This window comes from Nuphar pumila, chromosome 1, assembly GCF_984573655.1.
Source record: "Nuphar pumila chromosome 1, dmNupPumi1.hap1.1, whole genome shotgun sequence".
In the NCBI taxonomy this organism is placed as follows: Eukaryota; Viridiplantae; Streptophyta; class Magnoliopsida; order Nymphaeales; family Nymphaeaceae; genus Nuphar; species Nuphar pumila.
Genome location: NC_143249.1, coordinates 118,252,863 through 118,276,730, shown reverse-complemented (window position 1 = coordinate 118,276,730; position 23,868 = coordinate 118,252,863). Strand labels below are relative to the sequence as shown.

The window sequence follows — 23,868 nt, the reverse complement described above, 5'->3', positions numbered from 1 at the left end:
AATTTTTACTGCAACTTCATGCTCTCCACCAAAAATCAGATCATTCTGAGTTTGTTTGACCCACTTTAAAAATCGAGATTCAAAACTTGTTATTTTGCACCGTCAGGATTTTAGCAGAATCAGGACCAACTTGCAGAAGTTATTTCTCCCTAACCAGAGATGATCTTTCCGATCCGTAAAAAAAGTTGTTTTCTAAATTGAATCTAGTTTGTTCATACCAAATTTCAGTGATTTCTATGGTGTTTTCGTACCATTTTCGGGTCAAAAACCATAACCCTGTCACCCTGTGTCATTTTAACAGCTCAGATTTTGATCCATTTTGTTTGAATTTTATTTTCCTAATGGAAGTTATTTTTCAATTCTGTAAAATGGGTTCTCTTCATTTATGTGTCTAGTTCATCCCTGTAAATTTTCAAAATTTTTCATGGTCAATTATTATTTTATTTTGATTAAATACCAGAACCTTGTATCCAGATTTTATAAATGTTCTGATTTTGGCCCCCATATCATGACTGTTGTAGCACTTCTTCAACAAATCGTTATATGATTGGCAATATTCTTCAGCAAATTATTGTTATGATTTTTTTGAGTCTCTAATGAGTCTCTACTATGATTTGTAGTATTTTTGGGTCTCCAACGAGCCTCACAATGATTTATAGTATTGTTTGATCTTTTAACTATGATTTATAGTGCTTTGGGGTCTCCAACAAGCCCTACAACGATTTGTAGTGTTTTTCGGTCTTTTAACTATAATTTATAGTGTTTTAGGGTCTCTAACGAGACCCACAGTGATTTATAGTGTTGTTGGACCTCGCTATAGCGATTTGTAGTGTTTCTCGCTAAACACTACAGCGATTTGTGATACAAATCGCTATCCGAATTAGGACCAACTTGTCAGGGCCATATCTCCCTAACCAGAGATCGGATTTCAAATCCGTAAAAAGTGGTATCTTTGTTATAAAGTCTAGTTTATTTCTGTAAATTTTGAGCGATTTCTATGGTCATTTGATACCCTATTTGGATCTAAAACCAGACCCCTATCAGTCTGTCTTATTTGAGTGACATAGGTTTTTATTTCATTTTGTAAGAGTCATATCTCCCCAACGGAAGATCATTTTCCAAATCCGTAAAATGGGTTTTTTTCCTATATGTGTCTAGTTTATATCTGGAAAGTTTTATAACTTTTTATGCTCATTTGATATTTCGAACCTGTTAAAAACCGAGACATGTTATAAAATGTTATAAAACTTAAAAAGTTTGAAACTTCCTCTATGTGTCTCAATTTTTAACAGGTTTGAAATATCAAATGAGCATAAAAAGTTATAAAACTTTTCAGATATAAACTAGACACATAGAGGAAGAAAACCTTTTTTACGGATTTGGAAAATGATCTTCCGTTGGGGAGATATGACTCTTACAAAATGAAATAAAAACCTATGTCACTCAAATAAGGCAGACTGATAGGGGTCCGGTTTTAGATCCAAATGGGGTATCAAATGATCATAGAAATCGCTAAAAATTTACAAAAATAAACTAGACTTCATAACGAAGACACCACTTTTTACGGATTTGAAATCCGATCTCCGGTTAGGGAGATATGACCCTGACAAGTTGGTCCTGATTCGGATAGCGATTTGTATCACAAATCGCTGTAGTGTTTAGCGAGAAACACTACAAATCGCTAAACACTACAGCGATTTGTGATACAAATCGCTATCCGAATCAGGACCAACTTGTCAGGGCCATATCTCTCTAACCAGAGATCGGATTTCAAATCCGTAAAAAGTGGTGTCTTCGTTATGAAGTCTAGTTTATTCCTGTAAATTTTCAGCGATTTCTATGGTCATTTGATACCCCATTTGGATCTAAAACCAGACCCCTATCAGTCTGCCTTATTTGAGTGACATAGGTTTTTATTTCATTTTGTAAGAGTCATATCTCCCCAACGGAAGATCATTTTCCAAATCCGTGAAAAGGGTTTTCTTCCTCTATATGTCTAGTTTATATCTGGAAAGTTTTATAACTTTTTATGCTCATTTGATATTTCAAACCTGTTAAAAATTGAGACACATAGAGGAAGTTTCAAACTTTTTAAGTTTTATAACATTTTATAACATGTCTCGATTTTTAACAGGTTCGAAATATCAAATGAGTATAAAAAGTTATAAAACTTTCCAGATATAAACTAAACACATAGAGGAAGAAAACCCTTTTTACGGATTTGGAAAATGATCTTCCGTTGGGGAGATATGATTCTTACAAAATGAAATAAAAACCTATGTCACTCAAATAAGGCAGACTGATAGGGGTCTGGTTTTAGATCCAAATGGGGTATCAAATGACCATAGAAATCTCTGAAAATTTACAGGAATAAACTAGACTTCATAACGAAGACACCACTTTTTACAGATTTGAAATCCGATCTCTAGTTAGGGAGATATGACCCTGACAAGTTGGTCCTGATTCAGATAGCGATTTGTATCACAAATCGCTGTAGTGTTTAGCGATTTGTAGTGTTTCTCGCTAAACACTACAGCGATTTGTGATACAAATCGCTATCCGAATCATGACCAACTTGTCAGGGTCATATTTCCCTGACCAGAGATCGAATTTAAAATCCGTAAAAGGTGGTGTCTTCGTTATGAAGTCTAGTTTATTCCTGTAAATTTTCAGCGATTTCTATGGTCATTTGATACCCCATTTGGATCTAAAACCAGACCCCTATCAGTCTGCCTTATTTGAGTGACATAGGTTTTTATTTCATTTTGTAAGAGTCATATCTCCCCAACGGAAGATCATTTTCCAAATCCGTGAAAAGGGTTTTCTTCCTCTATATGTCTAGTTTATATCTGGAAAGTTTTATAACTTTTTATGCTCATTTGATATTTCAAACCTGTTAAAAATTGAGACACATAGAGGAAGTTTCAAACTTTTTAAGTTTTATAACATTTTATAACATGTCTCGATTTTTAACAGGTTCGAAATATCAAATGAGTATAAAAAGTTATAAAACTTTCCAGATATAAACTAAACACATAGAGGAAGAAAACCCTTTTTACGGATTTGGAAAATGATCTTCCGTTGGGGAGATATGATTCTTACAAAATGAAATAAAAACCTATGTCACGCAAATAAGACAGACTGATAGGGGTCTGGTTTTAGATCCAAATGGGGTATCAAATGACCATAGAAATCATTGAAAATTTACAGTAATAAACTAGACTTTATAGTAAAGATACCACTTTTTACGGATTTGAAATCCGATCTCTGGTTAGGGAGATATGACCCTGACAAGTTGGTCCTGATTCGGATAGCGATTTGTATCACAAATCGCTGTAGTGTTTAGCGAGAAACACTACAAATCGCTATAGCGAGGTCCAACAACACTATAAATCGCTGTGGGTCTCGTTAGAAACCCTAAAACACTATAAATTATAGTTAAAAGACCGAAAAACACTACAAATCGTTGTAGGGCTCGTTGGAGACCCCAAAGCACTATAAATCATAGTTAAAAGATCAAACAATACTATAAATCATTGTGAGGCTCGTTGGAGACCCAAAAATACTGCAAATCATAGTAGAGACTCATTAGAGACTCAAAAAAATCATAACAATAATTTGCTGAAGAATATTGCCAATCAAATAACGATTTGTTGAAGAAGTGCTACAACAGTCATGATATGGGGGCCAAAATCAGAACATTTATAAAATCTGGATACAAGGTTCTGGTATTTAATCAAAATAAAATAGTAATTGACCATGAAAAATTTTGAAAATTTACAGGGATGAACTAGACACATACACAAAGAGAACCCGTTTTACAGAATTAAAAAATGATCTTCCATTAGGAAAATAAAATTCAAACAAAATGGATCAAAATCTGAGCCGTTAAAATGACACAGGGTGACAGGGTTATGATTTTTGACCCGAAACTGGTACGAAAACACCATAGAAATCACTGAAATTTGGTATGAACAAACTAGATTCAATTTAGAAAACAACCCTTTTTACGGATCGGAAAATCATCTTTGGTTAGGGAGAAATCACTTCCGCAAGTTGGTCCTGATTCTGCTAAAATCCTGACGGTGCAAAATAACAGGTTTTGAATATCGATTTTTAAAGTGGGTCAAACAAACTCAGAATAATCTGATTTTTGGTGGAGAGCATAAAGACATATGCATGAAGTTGCAGTAAAAATTTCAGATTAAAATGAGCTCTGGTTACATACAAATTGATAGATCTAAAATGCACAAGAATTCAAAGTATAATCTAGAAAGCAACTGAACATGATGAAAGCAAACTGCACATGCGTGGATGTTCAAACATGAGATCTAATGCCTTAAAATATGAATGGGTAAAAACTTTGAATCAGACTCCACAACTCTTCAAGTTGAATGATGCTACCCACGTTGGGAGGAGCCCCCAGACCCCTCTCCTGTAAGGGCAAAAACTCTAAATCAGGATCTACAACTCATCAAATTGAATGATGCTACCCACATTAGGATGAACCCCCGGACCCCCCTCCTGTAAGGGCAAAAACTCTAAATCAGGCACATAAGTAGAGAGAGAAGGGAGAGAGAGAGAGAGGGTTGGTGTTCATGGCCTTCTCCAGGAGGAACCCTTTACCTTCCTTGATTTCTTCTCTAGAGAGAGAGAGGGTTTTACAGTGTTTTACGAAGAAGGAAGAAGAAGAAGATGACGATGGAGCAATGTAGGATCGTCTGTTGAATGTGCACAGAAATAGAGAGAGAAGAGAGAGAGAGTGAGAGGGTTGATGTTCATGGCCTTCTCCAAGAAGAACTCTTTGTTTCTCTTGATTTCTTCTCTAGAGAGAGAGAGGGTTTTATAGTGTTTTACGGAGAAAGAAGAAGAAGACATGTTTGTCCTTTTTTTGAACAGAAAAAGAAGAAGACTTTGAAGAGTCAACATCATCCTCGACTTTCTGGATGGAGGACATGTTTGTCCTTTTTTTGAACTGCTTGTTTTTTTTCTTTTTTAAATGAAAGGCATTTTTGTCATTTTCTCAAACCATCACTTTATGAGAAAAATAGCAAGAAAGGGTACTTAAGTCTTTGCAACAACACCAGAGTTCGAGGCAAAGTTATGTCAACATACACGGGAATACGAGCCCCATGTGCTTGTATACGTGGTGCTCATTCAAAGCCCCGAACACAGACCTGGGATTCAGTGAATCATCGGGGGCGAACATACACCACCCTCCCCCGTTAAACCTATTCTTTAACCAGACAATCATTCTCACTCGTCACCTTTGTTAAATGACCATTGGTAACCATTGTTCGCACATTGCTAAGGAAAAGCAGAAAATTTGGTGAAAAAACACACACACACATCTTCTTCATGCTTCAAATTCGACCCATCTGTTCTATAAATAAGGCCCACACCTCCCACCACACACACCTCCCCTCCTCTTCTCTCACCCCTCCATCTCCGGCCCATCAAAACTCTGTCCCCCGCCAAACCGAACTACAACGGCGGCGTCTCTCTCTCTCTCTTTCTCTCTCTCTGTGACTGACTGAGAATGAAGAAGATATCTTGCCGTATCCCCAGAAAGCCAAATTAACTAAGAAGAGAAGAATGTGGAAGAGGGAGAATAACTGAACAGAGTCAACCTCATTCACAAGCAGTAAAAAAAGGAGAAAGGGAGAGGAGGAAACTCGATCAGGAAAGCAAGCAAGCAAAAACAGAGAGAGACCATGAGCATGAGCACGCAGGTGTGGGCTTCGGTGGCGTCAGCGATGGGCATCATCGCGTTCCTGCAGGCCCTCGTGGGCACGCTGCTTCCCCCTGAGATCCGCCTGCTGATCTCACGCCTCCTCTCCCGCTCCCTCTCCCTCTTCTCCCGCTACGCCTACTACGACATCGCCGAGACGGACGGCGTCAACACCAATGAGCTCTACTCGGCGGTGCATCTCTACCTCAGCCACGGCGCCGCCGCCCACTCTGGCACCCGCGTTTCCCTCTCCCGCCCCCTCAACTCCTCCGTCTTAACCCTCAGCCTCCCTTCCAACGACCGCCTCCTTGACTCCTTCCGCGGCGTCCCCGCCGTGTGGGAGCACGTCGTCACCCCTCGCACCCCTCAGCCTTTCTCCTGGCGTCCCCTCCCTGACGACCGTCGTTCCTTCGTCCTCCGCATCCACAAGAAGCACCGCCCCCTCTTCCTCACCTCCTACCTCGACCACATCATGGAGGTCTCCTCTCGCATCCGCCGCGGCAGCCAGGAGCGCCTCCTCCACACCCACTCCCGCAACGGCACCATCGACTCCCGCGGCAGCCCCTGGGAGTCCGTCCCCTTCAAGCACCCCTCCACCTTCGACACCCTCGCCATCGATCCCTCCCTCAAGTCCGCCATTATCTCTGACCTCTGCGCCTTCTCCGACGGCGAGTCCTTCTACCGCAAAACCGGACGCTCCTGGAAGCGCGGTTACCTCCTCTACGGCCCCCCCGGCACCGGAAAATCCAGCATGATCGCCGCCATGGCCAACTTCCTCGGCTACGACGTCTTCGACCTCGAGCTCTCTGAGGTCCACACCAACTCCGACCTCCGCCGCCTGCTCATGCGAACCACCAGCAAGTCAATCGTCGTCATCGAGGACATTGACTGCTCCGTTAGCCTCGTTGCCGACCGCTACCCTCGTCGCCACTACCGCCGAGCTCCGCTGCCTGCTGACGACGACGGCTCTGCGAACTCCGTCACGCTCTCCGGCCTGCTCAACTTCACCGACGGGCTGTGGTCGTGCTGCGGCAGCGAGCGCATCTTCGTCTTCACCACCAACCACATCGAGAAGCTCGACCCGGCGCTGCTGCGCTCCGGCCGTATGGACATGCACATCCACATGGGCTACTGCTCCTTCGAAGCCCTCAAGATCCTTCTCAGGAACTATTTGGGCGTGGAGGCTGACGACGACGAGAGGGTGTCGGAGATGGCGAAGGTGGTGGACAACGCACTGATGACGCCCGCGGATATCAGCGAGATGCTCATCAGGAACCGGCACGACCCCAACAAGGCCTTGGAAGAGTTGATGATGCAGTTCAAAGCCAGAAAAGAGAGGAGTCGACGTGCTGGGAAGGCAAGGAAGAATGGAGACGAGGAGGAGGAGGAGGAGCAGGAGAAGAGGGCATTGGAGACGTTTTCTGGAGAAGAGAGGCTGCCGGAAAAGGGTGACGAGGTGGAGGAAGAGGTGTTCGGAGGAAAGGGGAAATGCCTTTAGTTTTTTGTGGTCGGTTGGTGGTTCCATTGGTGTAGTGCTAACTGCTAATTTCGATGTTGATGATTCTCGTTAGGTTTATGATTCTCTTCTTCTTCTTGTTCCATCTTCTTTTTTGTTTATCTTACTTTTTGTTGTTTATAAATTTTGGGGTGTCAGAAAGCAGAAAAGTGGGGCTGGTCATTTGTACTAATGGATAATGGGAGATTGGGGTGGTGGTGGAAAATGTGTTGTTTTTAATGGGGTGGAAGTGTGCTGAAAGGGAGATCTGATCGGCCATCTTTTTGGGGACCTCGGTTTCGCTAACCGGTGTACCTTTTGAGGCTGTTTTGATTATCAAGAATTACTATGGTATTTGTCTGTTACTGCTGTTCTTGATGGCATTGGCTTATGGGCTCTGCTGCGGTTTTGCTCTTCACTTTTTCCTGGGATTTCATCGTGGGATGTTTGTGAATGCTTTGGTGTTTTGGTGGTGGTGTGGGTGGCTCTCTGGCTGCTAAAGGGTTGTGGGATGTAAATAAGCTGAATTAGTGGCTGCTCTAGGGCTCATGAGGCTCTGTTTTCGTTGGAACATGTAAGTATCCATTGTGCACCTGTATGATAATGCACCCACCTGGGTATGAAAAGCTAATATCTGTGTGTACCATATGAAATCAAACTTTTTATCGACATTGTAAAATGCACTTTCAACGTTGGAAGAACTTTATTCTTCAAAAAAAAAAATTTACATTTTGCTGTAAGTTTTAAATAAAAGGACATGCTTTGTCTAATGTCTTTTGCATCACTTTCTACTCGCTAGCATCGTCACTTCTGACATGCTTCCCCCTTCTGAAAGGTTTGGACTTTAGAGCTTCAGACGTTTAACACATTCTCTTAAACATGCGATTTTTTGGTTCAAGCTGCTTTCATTTATTCGTTCCACCCAATTAATAATATCTTACCAATGGTTCTGGAAGAAGGGAAAACTCAACTATGTGAACTAGAAATATGTGAAATTTATTAATGACAGCATTCTCCAGGGTTTTATTTTTTATAAATCGGATCTTACAAATGTGTGCGGCATGATCTGTTTTATGAGCGCACATTTGAGTCGTATTTGTTTTTAATGAAAACAGATTATTTTAATCTCGAATATTTACAAGATTTTTTGATCATTTTTCAATTATTAAAAAGCCTACTTACATGCCGTGATTGGGCAATCTATGAGCTGATTCCTGTGAAAACTTGATCACATTGGTATGGTCGGGTTAAAAAAAAAAAATCTTGAAAATCATGGTGCGTACAGAAGTTTACATAGTTTTTGGAGGCAAATTAACTCGATCTTCATCAGATGTGCTATCGCCATCTTTCCCTTCTGTTTTTCCATATTGAGAGCTTAATTGAACTCGATGGAGTCGATCATGCTTGGCTCATTTACACAAATTAACATGAACCTGCTGTCGAACACTGCTCGGCTATGTTCATGAATGAACACGAGCATAAGCAAGCCAAGCCAAAGCTGAGCCCAGTTGGCCATGACTCGTTGCATAGTGCTTAAAAGGCCTAATGACCATTCAGAAGATGTGTATTTCTGTTGGACAAAAAAAAAATGTACAGGATTTTCTCTGCAAAGGAAATCTTGCAATATATTTGAAATTTTGTTTTTTTGAAAGGCATTGGTATATTTAAATTTTAAAAATAAGTAAAAATACAAAAGATCAAAACTGTCTCATTATTATTGCGATAATATCAGGATAAAACCGTGATATTTTCAAAAAACAGGTGATATTTTTTTTCAATGAAAAAATAGGTGATATTTTAAAGCTATCATGTTTTCCTTTTCAAAATCTCATGACAAAATTACGAGATTTTCAAGAAAACGACAATATTTATGACTGTTTGCAATCTTACGTGTGGTCACTGTAATGGAACAATGTTTCCGTAAACAGCAAGGCCTGCATAAAGAACGGCCGCAGTCTATCATTTGCCAACCTGAGTTCTGCTATAGCTATTCAGGGAGCCATAAGATCCGCCCCCTTCAAATATTATTCCTGGCAGAGCTTTGTATATCGGGACATTCACTTTTATTTGAATTTTCCTTTGTTTTTAAAAAATGCTCCCGATTTTTTCACTTCTCGTCCCTGGATCTCACATCAACATCCGTGTAAATGTTGCACGCTATGGGGAGAAGGAGATGGTGATGTTTGATGTATACTATTTATTTCTTCTAGTACCCTAGAGAATTAATTGAAACAATACCAATTAAGAGGTTTTATAACAAGGTCGAAATTGGGTGTACTCTTTGGTCGGCAAGAGGGACCTCAAGGGCTTTACCAACAGGAGGCTAGCCAATGCAAGGTGGGTGATCAAGAGGTTTTTTTCTTTGGACTATCCAAAAAATAAAAAATGACCATATTGTACTAAACATTTGACGCATTTTTTCAAATGCCGCACAAATTTTGAAATTCACCCGATGTTCTTTGCAGGTTTTCAACTTTTTAAAGTCTTTTTTACCCTTAGCACTCGCATAATTCTTTGATTTTTGTTTTATGTCACAACACTCTATACCCTTAGCACTTGCATAATTCTTTGATTTTCAAATAATATACAAAATCACGTATTTTACACAAATAGTACAAAAATCATGACACTTGCAAAAAAATCTCTTGCAAATTTCATCAAGAGTTTCACATTGGTGGTTGTAAAAGTCTGTCTTTCAATACAAAATTCATCTTTTACGAAATTCATGAACTTTCACATGCAAAATTTTGTTTTAGCGTACAAATTTAAGTGTATATATAGGCAATTAGAGTGCTAATTTCATCAAGAGATTCAAGTTGGTTATTGCAAAAGTCTACTTTCGATGCAAAATTCATGAAAAGTTTATGGAATTCACAGACTTTTGCATGATGTCGACTATAAGCGATATGAGATTCTGTTTTAGCGTGCGAATTTTCTTGCATATATACAAGCAATTGTGTTCATTATTTTCTTTTTTCGCATTTGTATGTGGAAAGAGAGAGAACCATTTTCCCTCTAAAACCCTAACCCTTTTTCATATACCCTTGCGATAATTTATTTGAAAGTTTTTCGATCCATTCCGATGCTCATCGACTTCTCTGTTAGTTTTTTCTCTTCATTTTGACGATTACCGTTTTCAAACTTTTTTTTTTGTAGATATGAGCACTTAATAGCCTTGTAGTATTTTTGTTTAGTTGTTGTTGTAGATGTATTATTTATGTTTTCCTGTTGTGAATGTTTTATCTATGTAACCCTATGTTTTATTTAATATTTATAGATCTCTGAATTTTTAAAAGGCTTAAAAACATAAATTTTTTACCAAAAAGATATTTTTCTTTAAAATGGACCTAAAACGGATCTGAACTTTGAGAGACTGTGGAAACCATTATTCAAGATAAAGAGCCTTTCCTCTTCCATTGAATACGGATCAACCTAACCAAGAACTATCGATCTTCATTTTTGGAGCAGTGGCATTGCAAAAGCTCGTACCTCATACGCAATCCTATGAAAAAGGTGAGTTTGATGGTGAAAACCATAAAAACTCAAAAAACACATGAAACAAGTAATATACGAATGTTAAAACTATCAAAACTTAGGAAAAATGCATAGAATAAACAAAATATGAATTGAAAATAGAAAATCAAATCTCACCTTGAACTTAGATAGCCCTTTCTATGGTAGACGAGCACAGTGGAGTACGGGCGATACTGCAAATAGGCGGGCTCCAAAAAAGGGTGATACTGGTGATCTGGATCCTAAACCAAGCTTGATAGAGACTTAGATTAGGCTAGTCGACTAGGCCAACTCGGCTAGGTTGAGGTCTGTCGAGATTTCAGTAGAGTGACGGTGCTAGGAGGGACAAAGACCAGATCTCAAAAAGAAAAGATGGAGCACTCCTATTTATAGTTTTATAAGCCGATCCGGATATATTTTTTGCATATTCGGGATCCATCTAGATGGACGGTTCCTAAAAAATGATTTTTAAATAAAAGGTTAGGATTTAGCCAAGGTTTATTGCCTTGGAGGGAGAGTTTTCCAAAGGAAAGGGGTTTTGGGAAAGGATGACCTTCCATTTCTAAGTTTGGAAGGCTGAGAAGGAAAATCTTGTTCCAAAGACATGCAAAAAAGGCAGCTGACAACAAGTTGGTGTCAGCAAAATGCTCATGACAAGTTGCTCTGACGACAACTTGATCTAACAACAACTCTAGATCTAACGATAACTTGAGTTGTCGTTAGAAGAAGCCATTGAAAACCTTTGACAATAACTCTTATTCTTTGACAATAACTCTTATTCTTTGACTACAAATCTTGAAAAAAAAGCTCTAACAACAACTTGACTTATCGTCAGAGGTTTTGGGCAAAAGTACTAATGACAAGTCATCATTTTGGAATTGTCATCAGCGAAATTGGGTAAAACAGGCTTGATAGGCTAACTTGTTTCGGCCATAACTTCCTATCCAAATATTAGTTTGAGGTGATTTTTTATGCTATCCTCAACTTTAGTTCACCTTTTGAGTAATAAACCAGATTCAATGGTTTTGGTGGTAAAAAATATGCTTAAAAGGGACCCTACCTGAAAAATAGTTTTTTTTTTACTAAAAAAGTCACCTTATTTTAGTTATAACCATGTCCTATGATGTCGTATTGACCTATTTTTTGGCTTATTTAAAAGCTAAATTCCTTTACTTTAATTTAGCTTTTGGACAAAATCCTTGAGGACTTTGTTTTAGAGGCTAAAAACAAAGTTGAAACCAACAAAATCTTATAGTAGGCTATAAAACGTGTAATTTTTAAAGATTAATAAATAAAGAATTTAGCTTTATCATTGAATTAAAAATATATTTTTAGTTTTTATTTGCAAGTATTGGTGTATATGCTCAATTACTCATTTCAGGTCAATAGGGGTAAAATAGTCATTTTAAGAATTAATTTAGACAAAATATTGTTAAATATTTAAATTATAATAAAAAATAAGCATTTTATTGAGTCATAAACTCATCTGAGTGTTTTTTAGGTGTTTTGAACTTAACTAGATGCATTTTGATGGTTTTCAAAAGAAATTCTAATGAAGGATATATTGGTCATAAAATAATTTATGGAAAATATTTTAATCAATAAATTATGATTTTAAAAAGTACCAAAACCATGAACTATTTAAAATTAGTATAATTAATTAATGCAAATAAAATATAAGAAAATCTTTAAAAAATGGAACTTAGAATGAACCCAAACTCTATATAGGTTGGATCGAAATGGATCGACCCGAACCTAAAGTTTTAGGGATTTTAAGCAATTAAAAAAACATTATATTCTATTTTAATCATGATTTTGTTTTAAAACAAATACTATCTAAAAATAATTATTATTAGTTAATTAAGTTGAGTTTCAATTTTGATTTAGAAATCATTGTAGTTGGGAGTAAACCGGACCCAAACCAGACTCGATTTGGGATCCAGTTTGCATTGCATGCAAGGGAGTAGACATTGCATGGGTGGGGCCCACTAGGGCACCCGACCCTTTCCTTAACCTCTCTTTTCTTTCCCTCTTCTTTCCCATCTCTTCCTTCTTCTCCCTCACTTCGTCTCACTCACCCCCGTCTCAAATAGAGTGACCCCCAACGGCCCACAACTGTGGACACCCTTGGTGGAAACGCAGTGGCCGTGCCACCCCACCTTACCAACATCTATGAAGCCCATGCTGAGCACCCGTTTAAAGGCCTACCGAACCTCCACTGCCCTGTTTTGGCAATAGTAGTCTCCATTTTCCAACAGACCAACAACAACATTAGGACAGGGCCTCTCGGCTGCTGAGGCCTAAGCAACGACATTGTGCGGGTGTTTCCAGCCATCGCCTCTTAGTCCTCTGTTCTGTTTTGCCAACCCAACATCAGTGTATAAGAATCATGCCTTCAATTTCTCTCTCTGCCACCCAATCCCTCCTCCTTATTTTTTCCTTTGTTTTCCTCTTTTTTCTTATTTTATTGGGATAAATGCTAGCCGATTGACCCAATTTAGGTTTTCTTTTGAGTTTGCCACCACCCTCCGACCACCATCGATGACCAATTTGCATCGGGAACAATGTTCTAGTCGAATTGAACTTTTCCCAACGTGAATCTCGTGTGAAGGTGCATATTTTTTTTATCTCCTTATTTTCATCGATTTTGAGTGTTTTTAGCCCTAGCCGATTGGCTTAATTAGGGTTTATTTGGGTTTTCCCTTGCATTGGGATTTGTGCCCTATAGGTTGACACTACACTGTCAGTACCCACAGTATGTGAACTAATTTTGCTAGTTCATTGTTCTTTCTATTTCCTTTGTTTCGGCATTTTTTCATCCAAGGAAATTTGATAATTATTGGGAATTCAAGTCCCTGTGCATCCATAGTGAAGTGGTCTAGGTGTGCGTGCAGATCTAAGTAGTCACCTAACGTGGTAGTTTAGTCCAACCTTAATGATATATATATATATATATATTATTTATTGTGTTTGTTTATTTTTTGTGAAATTGGTTTACCCGATTTCTATTTTTTATTGTTTTTTGTGCAAAAGCATATTTTGACAAGTTTCTCGTTATGTGTGCAGTGCTTTAGTGCTCTCCGTTAGTGAGAGAATACCCCAATTGTATTGCTTGTGCGGTGTTTTGCTTGGTGTTGCGTGTGGCACACCAAGTCTTTGGTAAATTGCCTAAGCGGCAATTTGTTACAGTTTTCACGAAACTTCTTGGTTTTTTGAGTTCCGCTACTCATTTTCATTGTATCGCAAAGGTATGACTTCCAAAATAAATTTGTAAAATATAAATTCATGTTGTTTGGTATTAATCTAGTGTGTCTTAATGATACCTAAGTATCGTAACATAGTGTCATGTTTAGCAAATTAGGTTTAGAAATGCCTAATTCAATGGTTTTGCATGAATTAAATTAGCAATTGCATTGATTTTGTTATTAACATGATTAGTGTATAATGTTAACACTGTTAAGCATGTTGTATAATTCTAAAATTTGATTATGTCTTAGGAATTTTTCCGCACACTAAGTATTTAGTGAAATGCCTATATGAGACCGAATTCCAGTTTTGAATGTAGTTTTCGAACAAGGTTTCAAAAGGGTTTTCAAAGGTTGGATATGCAAGTTTGAAACTTTGTTTCGAAATAGGTTTTATATATGTTATAGATATACTTTTGATTTCATAGTTTGCATCATAAACATGCACTTGAGAGTGCGCAAATGTGCACAGTTAACTATGTTAACATGCACATCACTAGTATGGTCTTTGCACGTGCACGTGCACGTGCATGGTTTGTATTCACAAATGGAATATGCTTAGATGTAATTATCAATTTAGTTATAATAGCATAAATGCTTAGAGTTATATATATTGCATTGTGCTAATTGATTTGCAGGTAAGAAAAAAATTAAATGATACTTATTGCTAAGTATCGCTTGCGGCTAGAAAAGCCATGAGCAATAAATGCAATGCATAAAAATGTAAATTAGGTAAATACCCGTAGTAAGTATTTGGTGCAAATGCATCACACAATAAATTTATGTTATTGTATGCAACATTTTCATGCTCACATATGCTACTTAGTTATGGATATCCAGGACTGTTGAGGGTTTTCAGAAGAAAACCCTCTCAAAATCAAATTGTTTTGGTAAAAATCAAGTTTTTGAACCCGATTCAATCTATTGTTAAAAAGTGAGTTTGTTGCAAAATTTAAATTAGAGATAATAAGAGGGGGACTGATTTTGATTTCCCCTAGAAGAATTGATTCATCCTCCTAATGGACAAATTTTTGAAATTTAAAATGAAAGCAAACAAGTATCGCATGATATGGACTTTGTCAGAAATAAAAATTGTAACTTTTGGAAAATACATGTAATGTTTATTTGTTTTTAGCAAAATTTTAGTTATAAATTATAGTTAATATTCATGTGCATGTACTATAGTGCTTAGCATGCTTCTTCTTATTTTTGTCATGAAAAAATACGTATTTTTATCTACCTTATTGAAAAAATACCGAAACTATTTTTGAGGAAAATAGGGTTTCGAGAGACGAGTCAATTTTCTGGCCTAACGACTGTGAAAATGGATTTTTTCTATGATAGATTAGTTTAATTTAATGTGATGACATTTTTTGAATCATGAAAGCAGAATTGGAAACATGAATTCGAGCGGCCTATTTGGGCCCACTCGAATGCATATTTCTCGTTAATACATATTTTTAGCCTGACACTCGATCGGTAAATCATTTGTATATCCCTCATCTAGAGGAGTTTTTATGAACAGTTTATTATATTGGAAAGCTAACAAAATTTTACAACTTATATAAAATTTTGAGCTCTATTCATTGACTGAGCATAATCAGAATAGAAAAGTAAAGGCCTACACTAAATCGTTCGTATCTCCCTCGTCCAGAGGAATTTTCTGTAACCTTTGTAATAGAAAAACAAAATTGAGCTTTCGCAAATTTAAAACTGGTTTAAGTTCTGGCTAGCAATTACTTGCAAACTCTATGCCATTTTGTGTGTGCTTTTGTGAATGACTACCACAATGTTCATGGACTGTTAAAAACTAGTTTGTTGCAGGGAACTGAGTGCCAATTATAAGGCACAAATTGATTGATATGCTAAAACACTAGTTTGCCTTTGTAGCCTCTCACTAATGAATGAGACTAAAGAGTCCACCTTGTGAATGTTTTATGAACCAAGCATATTGTTTTATATGACTAACATATATGATGTCTTTTTGCAATCGTTGTAAATTTTGAAAAGATTTTTAAATGTAAAACATGTGAAAACCAGACATCAAATAATAAAAACCGGTTCTCACTAGTGGATGAGACCGGGTCGAACTCAGGGAACGGGAATATATCGTATTCAAGTACACAAATCTAAACTAATCTTTATTGCCGAATTATTTGAAATGTAAAATATTCAAGAAAAGTAAAAACAACTAACTATTACAACAAATGAATACCCTTCGCAGAGGGCGTAAAGTGCAATATTTACAAACCCAATCAAATTCTAAGTCTAAACTGAAAAGTAAAAATCTTCTATCTTCGTACTTCGTGTCACGTAATCGCTTCCGCTCCAGTCCTGTGCTATCCTGCACAATTCAAATGAACACGAGCAGTACAAGAGAAATATAGAAACTAAAACTATACTAAACTAGATAAATGCTAATTACAAAAGCAATTATGCAAGAAAAGAAATCTAATTAACAATGCTAATTATTTCAAATGAACTAAGTACCTAATAATGAAACAGTAATTAAGTCTAATATCAGAATACTAAAGTTATCTAATTTCAAAGATGCTAATTAAATCTAACTCCTAAGTAATTAAACCATCTAATTATCATGCAAATTACCACTAACTAACTGCTAAGCTAATATCTAACAGCTTACTACACTAACAGCATTACATCAAGTTCATTGTTACGCAAATTCAGTGAGTGATGCACCAATTTCAGACAGAACATTCAGTAACCTTGAAATCCTATAAAGCTTCAACAATTAATCTGTTGTATGATGCAAATTCACACTCAATTGATCAGCAAATTTTAATCATCCACTATGCTCCATCAAACAATTAATACAATTCTTTGTATTAAAAGATTCATAGAGAATAGCAGCAAAAATCAAATATATCCTTCAACCGGCTGGCAGGAACCACTCCCCTTCCTTGAAATCAATGAAAATAAACTGCTTAGATCTCATGGCTTTTATCAGAAAACATTATTTTATTGATTAAAAAAATATTCAGTGGCTATCAATATTTATATTAGATTCAGCCATCCGATGAATATTTTTTTTTTTAAAATCAATACTGGAATTTCAAAGAACAACAGACATTCACTAAAACTTTCAAACAGCTGCTGGAATAACCAGAACTCAGAAATCTAAACACTCAAACAGAAAGATCCAAACATTCAATCGATCTTCAAATTATCCCTTGATGACATTTCAACACTCAATCACTGAAAACAATAATAAAATCAAAATCATTCACGAGTTCAATCCTTGATCGGAAACAGTAAACCGTGAACTGAATTTCACGGTGATTCAATAATGGAATACTTGTTTCCCTCTTTGCGTGCAGTGAATCAGGAGATTCACATCAGCTGGACTTTATCCAGCTCTCTGATTGATGTCAGAAACCGGCAGAAATTATTTTGAACACATTAATAGCTGGAATCTCAGATCAACAAGATACAGAACATCGCCGGAAAAATTCATACCGGCAGAAATTCAGTCATTGAAAGTCAGACAATCAATCGTATGATTGAGTACAGAACTTCCATCTCAATTCAATTAGATCAAAACCTTATGGGATTGACATCGATCTACATCTCTGCTAGGTGCTAAAAATCATTAGATCTGCACAAATACTTGCCGGAAATCTGAACAGCATCAATGATAAACGAGTTCCGACTGAATTAAATTTTCCGATCAATTAAAATCAGAGACCAATTTTAATGCTCCATCGATCAACAATTAAGAACAATCACTCACTCTAAGTTTAAACAAATTAAAACATGAATCTGTGGGCTGTAATCAATCCAGACAGCATCTAATCAAAAGCTTCACAGGCATATATTCGATCCATTACATTTGAATATTCAACTTCCAGCAATCGATCAAATGATCGATTATAATTTTTTTTATCAGATAATCTTGATTATGCTGGATGATCTAAAATGATCTATCAGATTTCAAAATAGAAAATCTCTGCTAATATTGATGCTTTTGCAAGAAGAGCCGAAGTGATGATGCTGCTAATTTGCAACTGCTGTAAACTAATTAAGCTACTGTACTATAACTAAGCAAACTACAGGAATTAAAATGTGATGCATAGAGCTAAAATGGAAAATTAACAAATTCTTACCTATTTGAGATCAAAGGAAAGAATGATATGCAAAGAAGAAGAAGAAGAAGATAAGAAAAAGAACTCACCGTAACTGGAGGGATTAGAAGAGAGGTGGAATCCTCTCTCTTGCTTCAGCCGTTTGTTGGAATTCTCCACCGGAAAGAGGATGAGAAAAAGAGGGGAAAATAGGGAGAAGGAGAAGAAGAGGTAAGAAGAGGTGGAGAAGAAGGGGAAGAAGAGAGGGCTTGGGCAAAAGAGAGAAGACAAGCCTCTCTTCCCCCTACGTATGATATTTATAATTTTGAAAGTTTTTCCATAAGTCCATCTTATTTCAAAGAATTCCATTTCAAAACCTCTCTTCAAAAAGTTATTTACAAAGCAACTCAAAATGACTATGTTTTAGAAAATACAAAAACTAAGTCTATTCTAAATCTAATTTTTTTTATGATTTTCAAAAACTAAACTACTACAATTATGTCAAACACTAAAATAGGCATTAAAATGTAAAATAAAACTATTTTTCATGCATTTTCTATTTTCAAATCATTTTAGCACATTTACTCGAAACTAACATAAAATTGGGTTTTTAAATCATTTTCTCATGAAATCATGCATATTTTTATATGAAATATCCCTAAAATATATGCATGATCAAATACCCCCATGCTTATGTTTTGCTAGTCCTCGAGCAAACTAGAAAAATGCAAGAAATCAAACTGTCACCTAACTCACTTTCGTAGGAATCACGGTTGCATTTAGCTTATGCAACAAGCCCTTTCAACCCCTGGGTTACCCCAGTGGACGAGTAAGGTCTCGTGAGGGTTTGCAGTGATGCTACCCACAAACATCTCTGTCATGTATGCATAATATTACACATCCTCATAAGCAGTAGGTAATTAAAGACTTTATTTTCACAAATATTTCCTATTATTTCAAAATCAAAATATAATTAGAGTCTTTTATGCACCACCACAGAAAAAGAATTTCTTTCACTTTTCTAAATATCACAATTATTTATGTTTTATTCTTAGAAAATCCAATAAAAACATATTATTATTTACTTATCCTCACTCATATGTTTTCTGCACAGGTTTTCTCAATCGTACTTCTAAGCACTGAACTTTTCTTTCTTTTTAAGCTCTTTTCTCTATTTTTTCATTTTTTCACGCTTTTTTCTTTTTGCGCACTTATTTTTCTCTTATAGCTTGCGTGTGGTCTGCTTTTATGCCTTGTGCAATGTCAATATCTTCTATACTTTTTCAATACATACCAAAAGATATCAACTAAGACATAAAAGTGACTTCCTTCATTCACCTTTATAACATGAGAGTCAAATATTTCAACTTGTATCTGTTCTCAGTTACTTAGGATCACGAAGTTTTCCACTCTCCTTTATGAAAATGGACTTAAAAGTTTCAACTTACATCTAAGTTCCATCTACTAAGAATTGTGGAATTATCCAAACAACCTAACGCATGCTTTTCTCACCTTTTGAGTTCATTTTTATGCTTTTGTTCATTTGCTTAGTTTTTCAAAAATAAAACTGTGCATATTCATATTTATGATTCAAAATAAACTCTAACATGTATCTATCATCATTTCCTCGAAATCCACATAAACAACCATAATTTTTAGATCTATGTCAGAAAAATTTTTCGTGGGGCTTAAAAATCCTCTAAAAACATCAGATTTGAAATAACATTCATATAAGTTCAAACTATTTCTTTAAAAATCTACTTTTCATGAGAGATGTGTAAACATGTGCAAGAACGTAAACAGAAATATCCAGGTGTGCAAACTACACCCTCCCCCATGCTTGAATGACACTGTCCCAGTGGCACTCCCCCATGCTTGAATGAAACTAAGTGAATGCACATGAGAGAAAATAAATGAGGGAAAAGAGTAGAATGACCTGACATGAAAAAAACGTTCTATGAATGTAATGTATACATGACAAAACATGAAACTCATAGAAAAGATAGAAAACGAAAAGTAAAACCAAATGAAATCTACAAATCCTAACAACAAATGTAAAACTGTACAGAATATGGGTTGCCTCCCATAAAGCGCTAAGTTTCACGTCCCCAGCCAGACGGATCCCTGGAAAAATCCTTCATCGTCCATGAGATCAATGGACATGAAGTCAGACTCAACCGGGCTCTATATAGAAAAGAGTGTCATCTGTGACACTACGCACTGTGTTTCCATCCCGTCTACCTCTATCTGTAGGATCATAACTCTCTTGACATAAAGAACGGACATTAATCTCATCTGAGAGACTGGTCAAGAATCGAGAGTCTAGGACCGACCGAGTATCAATAAATGATACTTCAGACAAGTGGTGAATATGATCAGGCTTGACTTGGTCAAGCACCTTCTGCATCTGCACCTCTTGCTTATTCAAAACGATTGGTGATCCTAAAGGCTGAGAAAATGGGGCTTTGTATGATGATAATGCATAATGTGAGTAAGGCCCCTTCTGCTGAGGTATCATGGAGATCGACTCATCAGTAGAAATGATATGGGGTTCATGAGTCGATTCCTGAGTGGGGTGACACGCCTTCCCATACTGAAGGGATGTAACAGATTCGACTTGCTTATGATGTGAAGCATTAGGTTGCAAGTCAAATGACATGGAATCCTCTCCCTTTGAGACAACAGACTGACTATGAAGGTTCCCCTGGCTTTGCCTAGTGAAAGTCTCAACCAACTGTCCCATTTGAGTCTCTAGCTTGGCTATTGACTGCGTATGGGAGCTCAAAAGTTGTAATATCCTATCTTGGAAGGATTGACTAAATGAAGGCTCATGAGGATGGGGTTGAGTATAAGCATGTTGGGCTGGGGGATGAACCTGTGAAAAAATAGGATGCGAGTAACCTTGTGAAGGGTTACTGGGTCTATACTGTGTCTGGGAGGGCTGATGGGATGAGGAAATAAACTGGTTTCGCCAACCTGGGTTATATGAGGATGTAAATGAATCGGGCATGGGATTAGCGAAACCTTGGGCAGCATTCACCTGCTCCTGAACGAATTCAGGATATAATGGTGCTGCCGGACAATCTGAAACACAGTGTGCAGGGCTAGCACATAGCTCGCACACTCTTTCTACTGGATTTCTCGAAGAGTTGGCTAGGAATTGATCTAACTTCCTAGTCAACTGATCAACCTTGATACGCAATTCTAATTCAGACCCAACTTTGGAAATCCCAACTTTCCTAGGACCACTAGACAAAGATGTAGTCCTATCGAGCCGTGAAGACAAGGTATGATGCGTCGTGTTTTCACTTAAGGTCTCGAATAGAGACCATGCCTCGTCCTCACTCTTGAGCATAAAAGTGCCCCCACAAGACGAATCAACCATTTGACGATGTTTTTCAGTAAGCCCGTCATAAAAATACTGCACCAACTGCCAACGAGGTACCTGGTGATGGGGACACTTGCGGAGAAGATCTTTCAATCTCTCCCAAGACTCGTGAAATTGTTCTCCCTCAATTTGAGAAAAACTGGTTATAGCTTTACGAAACTGGTTCGTTTTACTAATTGGGAAATATTTTTTTAAAAATTCTCTTTGCATTCCTTCCCAAGTAGTAATATGAACCGTCTCAAGAGATTTTAACCAGTGCTTGGCTTTATCTTTGAGAGAGAACGGAAACAAAGTTAACCTCATAGCATCTTCTCCAAAATTATTGATTCGCACAGTCGAGCAAATCTCAAGGAATTCGTCGAGATGACGATATGGGTCTTCATTGCTAAGGCCATAAAACGAAGGTAACATTTGAATCACACTGGCCTTAATCTCAAAATGGCTCGCTCCTACATCAGGTCTCATGATGTAGGAGGCGGGAGTATACGTATTTGGCATGAAGTACTCCCTCAAAGGACGGATCAAATGATGATCGTCAGCCATTGCGTACACCTTAGAGTAGACCGGTGTAGCACACGTCCTAACTTTGGGTTTTCTACCTAACTAACGCACTAAGCGGCCAAACCACGCAAACCACAAAGCGAGTGAACTAAAAACAACAAAAACTAAACAAACACCACGCAGTTACACATAAAAGAGATTATGCATAAGAAATATAAAATCTATGTGTACGGTACCAATCGTACACAGTCACCTCTAAGGGGATCCTAATAGGTGGGCTGTGCAGAAAAGTAAGCTCGTCTCTAAGATATGCACATACGTGATTCTAAACCTAAATGCAACACAAACACTAGGCAATAAAGTGAATACTAATATTACGCCGTTCCCCGGCAACGGCGCCAAAAATTTGATGTCTTTTTGCAATCGTTGTAAATTTTGAAAAGATTTTTAAATGTAAAACATGTGAAAACCAGACATCAAATAATAAAAACCGGTTCTCACTAGTGGATGAGACCGGGTCGAACTCAGGGAACGGGAATATATCGTATTCAAGTACACAAATCTAAATTAATCTTTATTGCCGAATTATTTGAAATGTAAAATATTCAAGAAAAGTAAAAACAACTAACTATTACAACAAATGAATACCCTTCGCAGAGGGCGTAAAGTGCAATATTTACAAACCCAATCAAATTCTAAGTCTAAACTGAAAAGTAAAAATCTTCTATCTTCGTACTTCGTGTCACGTAATCGCTTCCGCTCCAGTCCTGTGCTATCCTGCACAATTCAAATGAACACGAGCAGTACAAGAGAAATATAGAAACTAAAACTATACTAAACTAGATAAATGCTAATTACAAAAGCAATTATGCAAGAAAAGAAATCTAATTAACAATGCTAATTATTTCAAATGAACTAAGTACCTAATAATGAAACAGTAATTAAGTCTAATATCAGAATACTAAAGTTATCTAATTTCAAAGATGCTAATTAAATCTAACTCCTAAGTAATTAAACCATCTAATTATCATGCAAATTACCACTAACTAACTGCTAAGCTAATATCTAACAGCTTACTACACTAACAGCATTACATCAAGTTCATTGTTACGCAAATTCAGTGAGTGATGCACCAATTTCAGACAGAACATTCAGTAACCTTGAAATCCTATAAAGCTTCAACAATTAATCTGTTGTATGATGCAAATTCACACTCAATTGATCAGCAAATTTTAATCATCCACTATGCTCCATCAAACAATTAATACAATTCTTTGTATTAAAAGATTCATAGAGAATAGCAGCAAAAATCAAATATATCCTTCAACCGGCTGGCAGGAACCACTCCCCTTCCTTGAAATCAATGAAAATAAACTGCTTAGATCTCATGGCTTTTATCAGAAAACATTATTTTATTGATTAAAAAAATATTCAGTGGCTATCAATATTTATATTAGATTCAGCCATCCGATGAATATTTTTTTTTTTAAAATCAATACTGGAATTTCAAAGAACAACAGACATTCACTGAAACTTTCAAACAGCTGCTGGAATAACCAGAACTCAGAAATCTAAACACTCAAACAGAAAGATCCAAACATTCAATCGATCTTCAAATTATCCCTTGATGACATTTCAACACTCAATCACTGAAAACAATAATAAAATCAAAATCATTCACGAGTTCAATCCTTGATCGGAAACAGTAAACCGTGAACTGAATTTCACGGTGATTCAATAACGGAATACTTTTTTCCCTCTTTGCGTGCAGTGAATCAAGAGATTCACATCGGCTGGACTTTATCCAGCTCTCTGATTGATGTCAGAAACCGGCAGAAATTATTTTGAACACATTAATAGCTAGAATCTCAGATCAACAAGATACAGAACATCACCGGAAAAATTCATACCGG

At 37.0% G+C, this 23,868-nt stretch overlaps 1 protein-coding gene across 1 annotated transcript; it reads left to right on the top strand.

Moving 5' to 3' along the window:
- The first annotated feature begins 5,720 nt into the window (after positions 1–5,720).
- LOC149849119 (AAA-ATPase At4g25835-like) lies at positions 5,721–7,229 on the top strand. Its single transcript, XM_090007226.1, has one exon. The coding sequence runs from the start codon at positions 5,721–5,723 to the stop codon at positions 7,227–7,229; it is 1,509 nt and encodes a 502-aa protein (XP_089863352.1).
- The last annotated feature ends 16,639 nt before the right edge of the window (positions 7,230–23,868 follow it).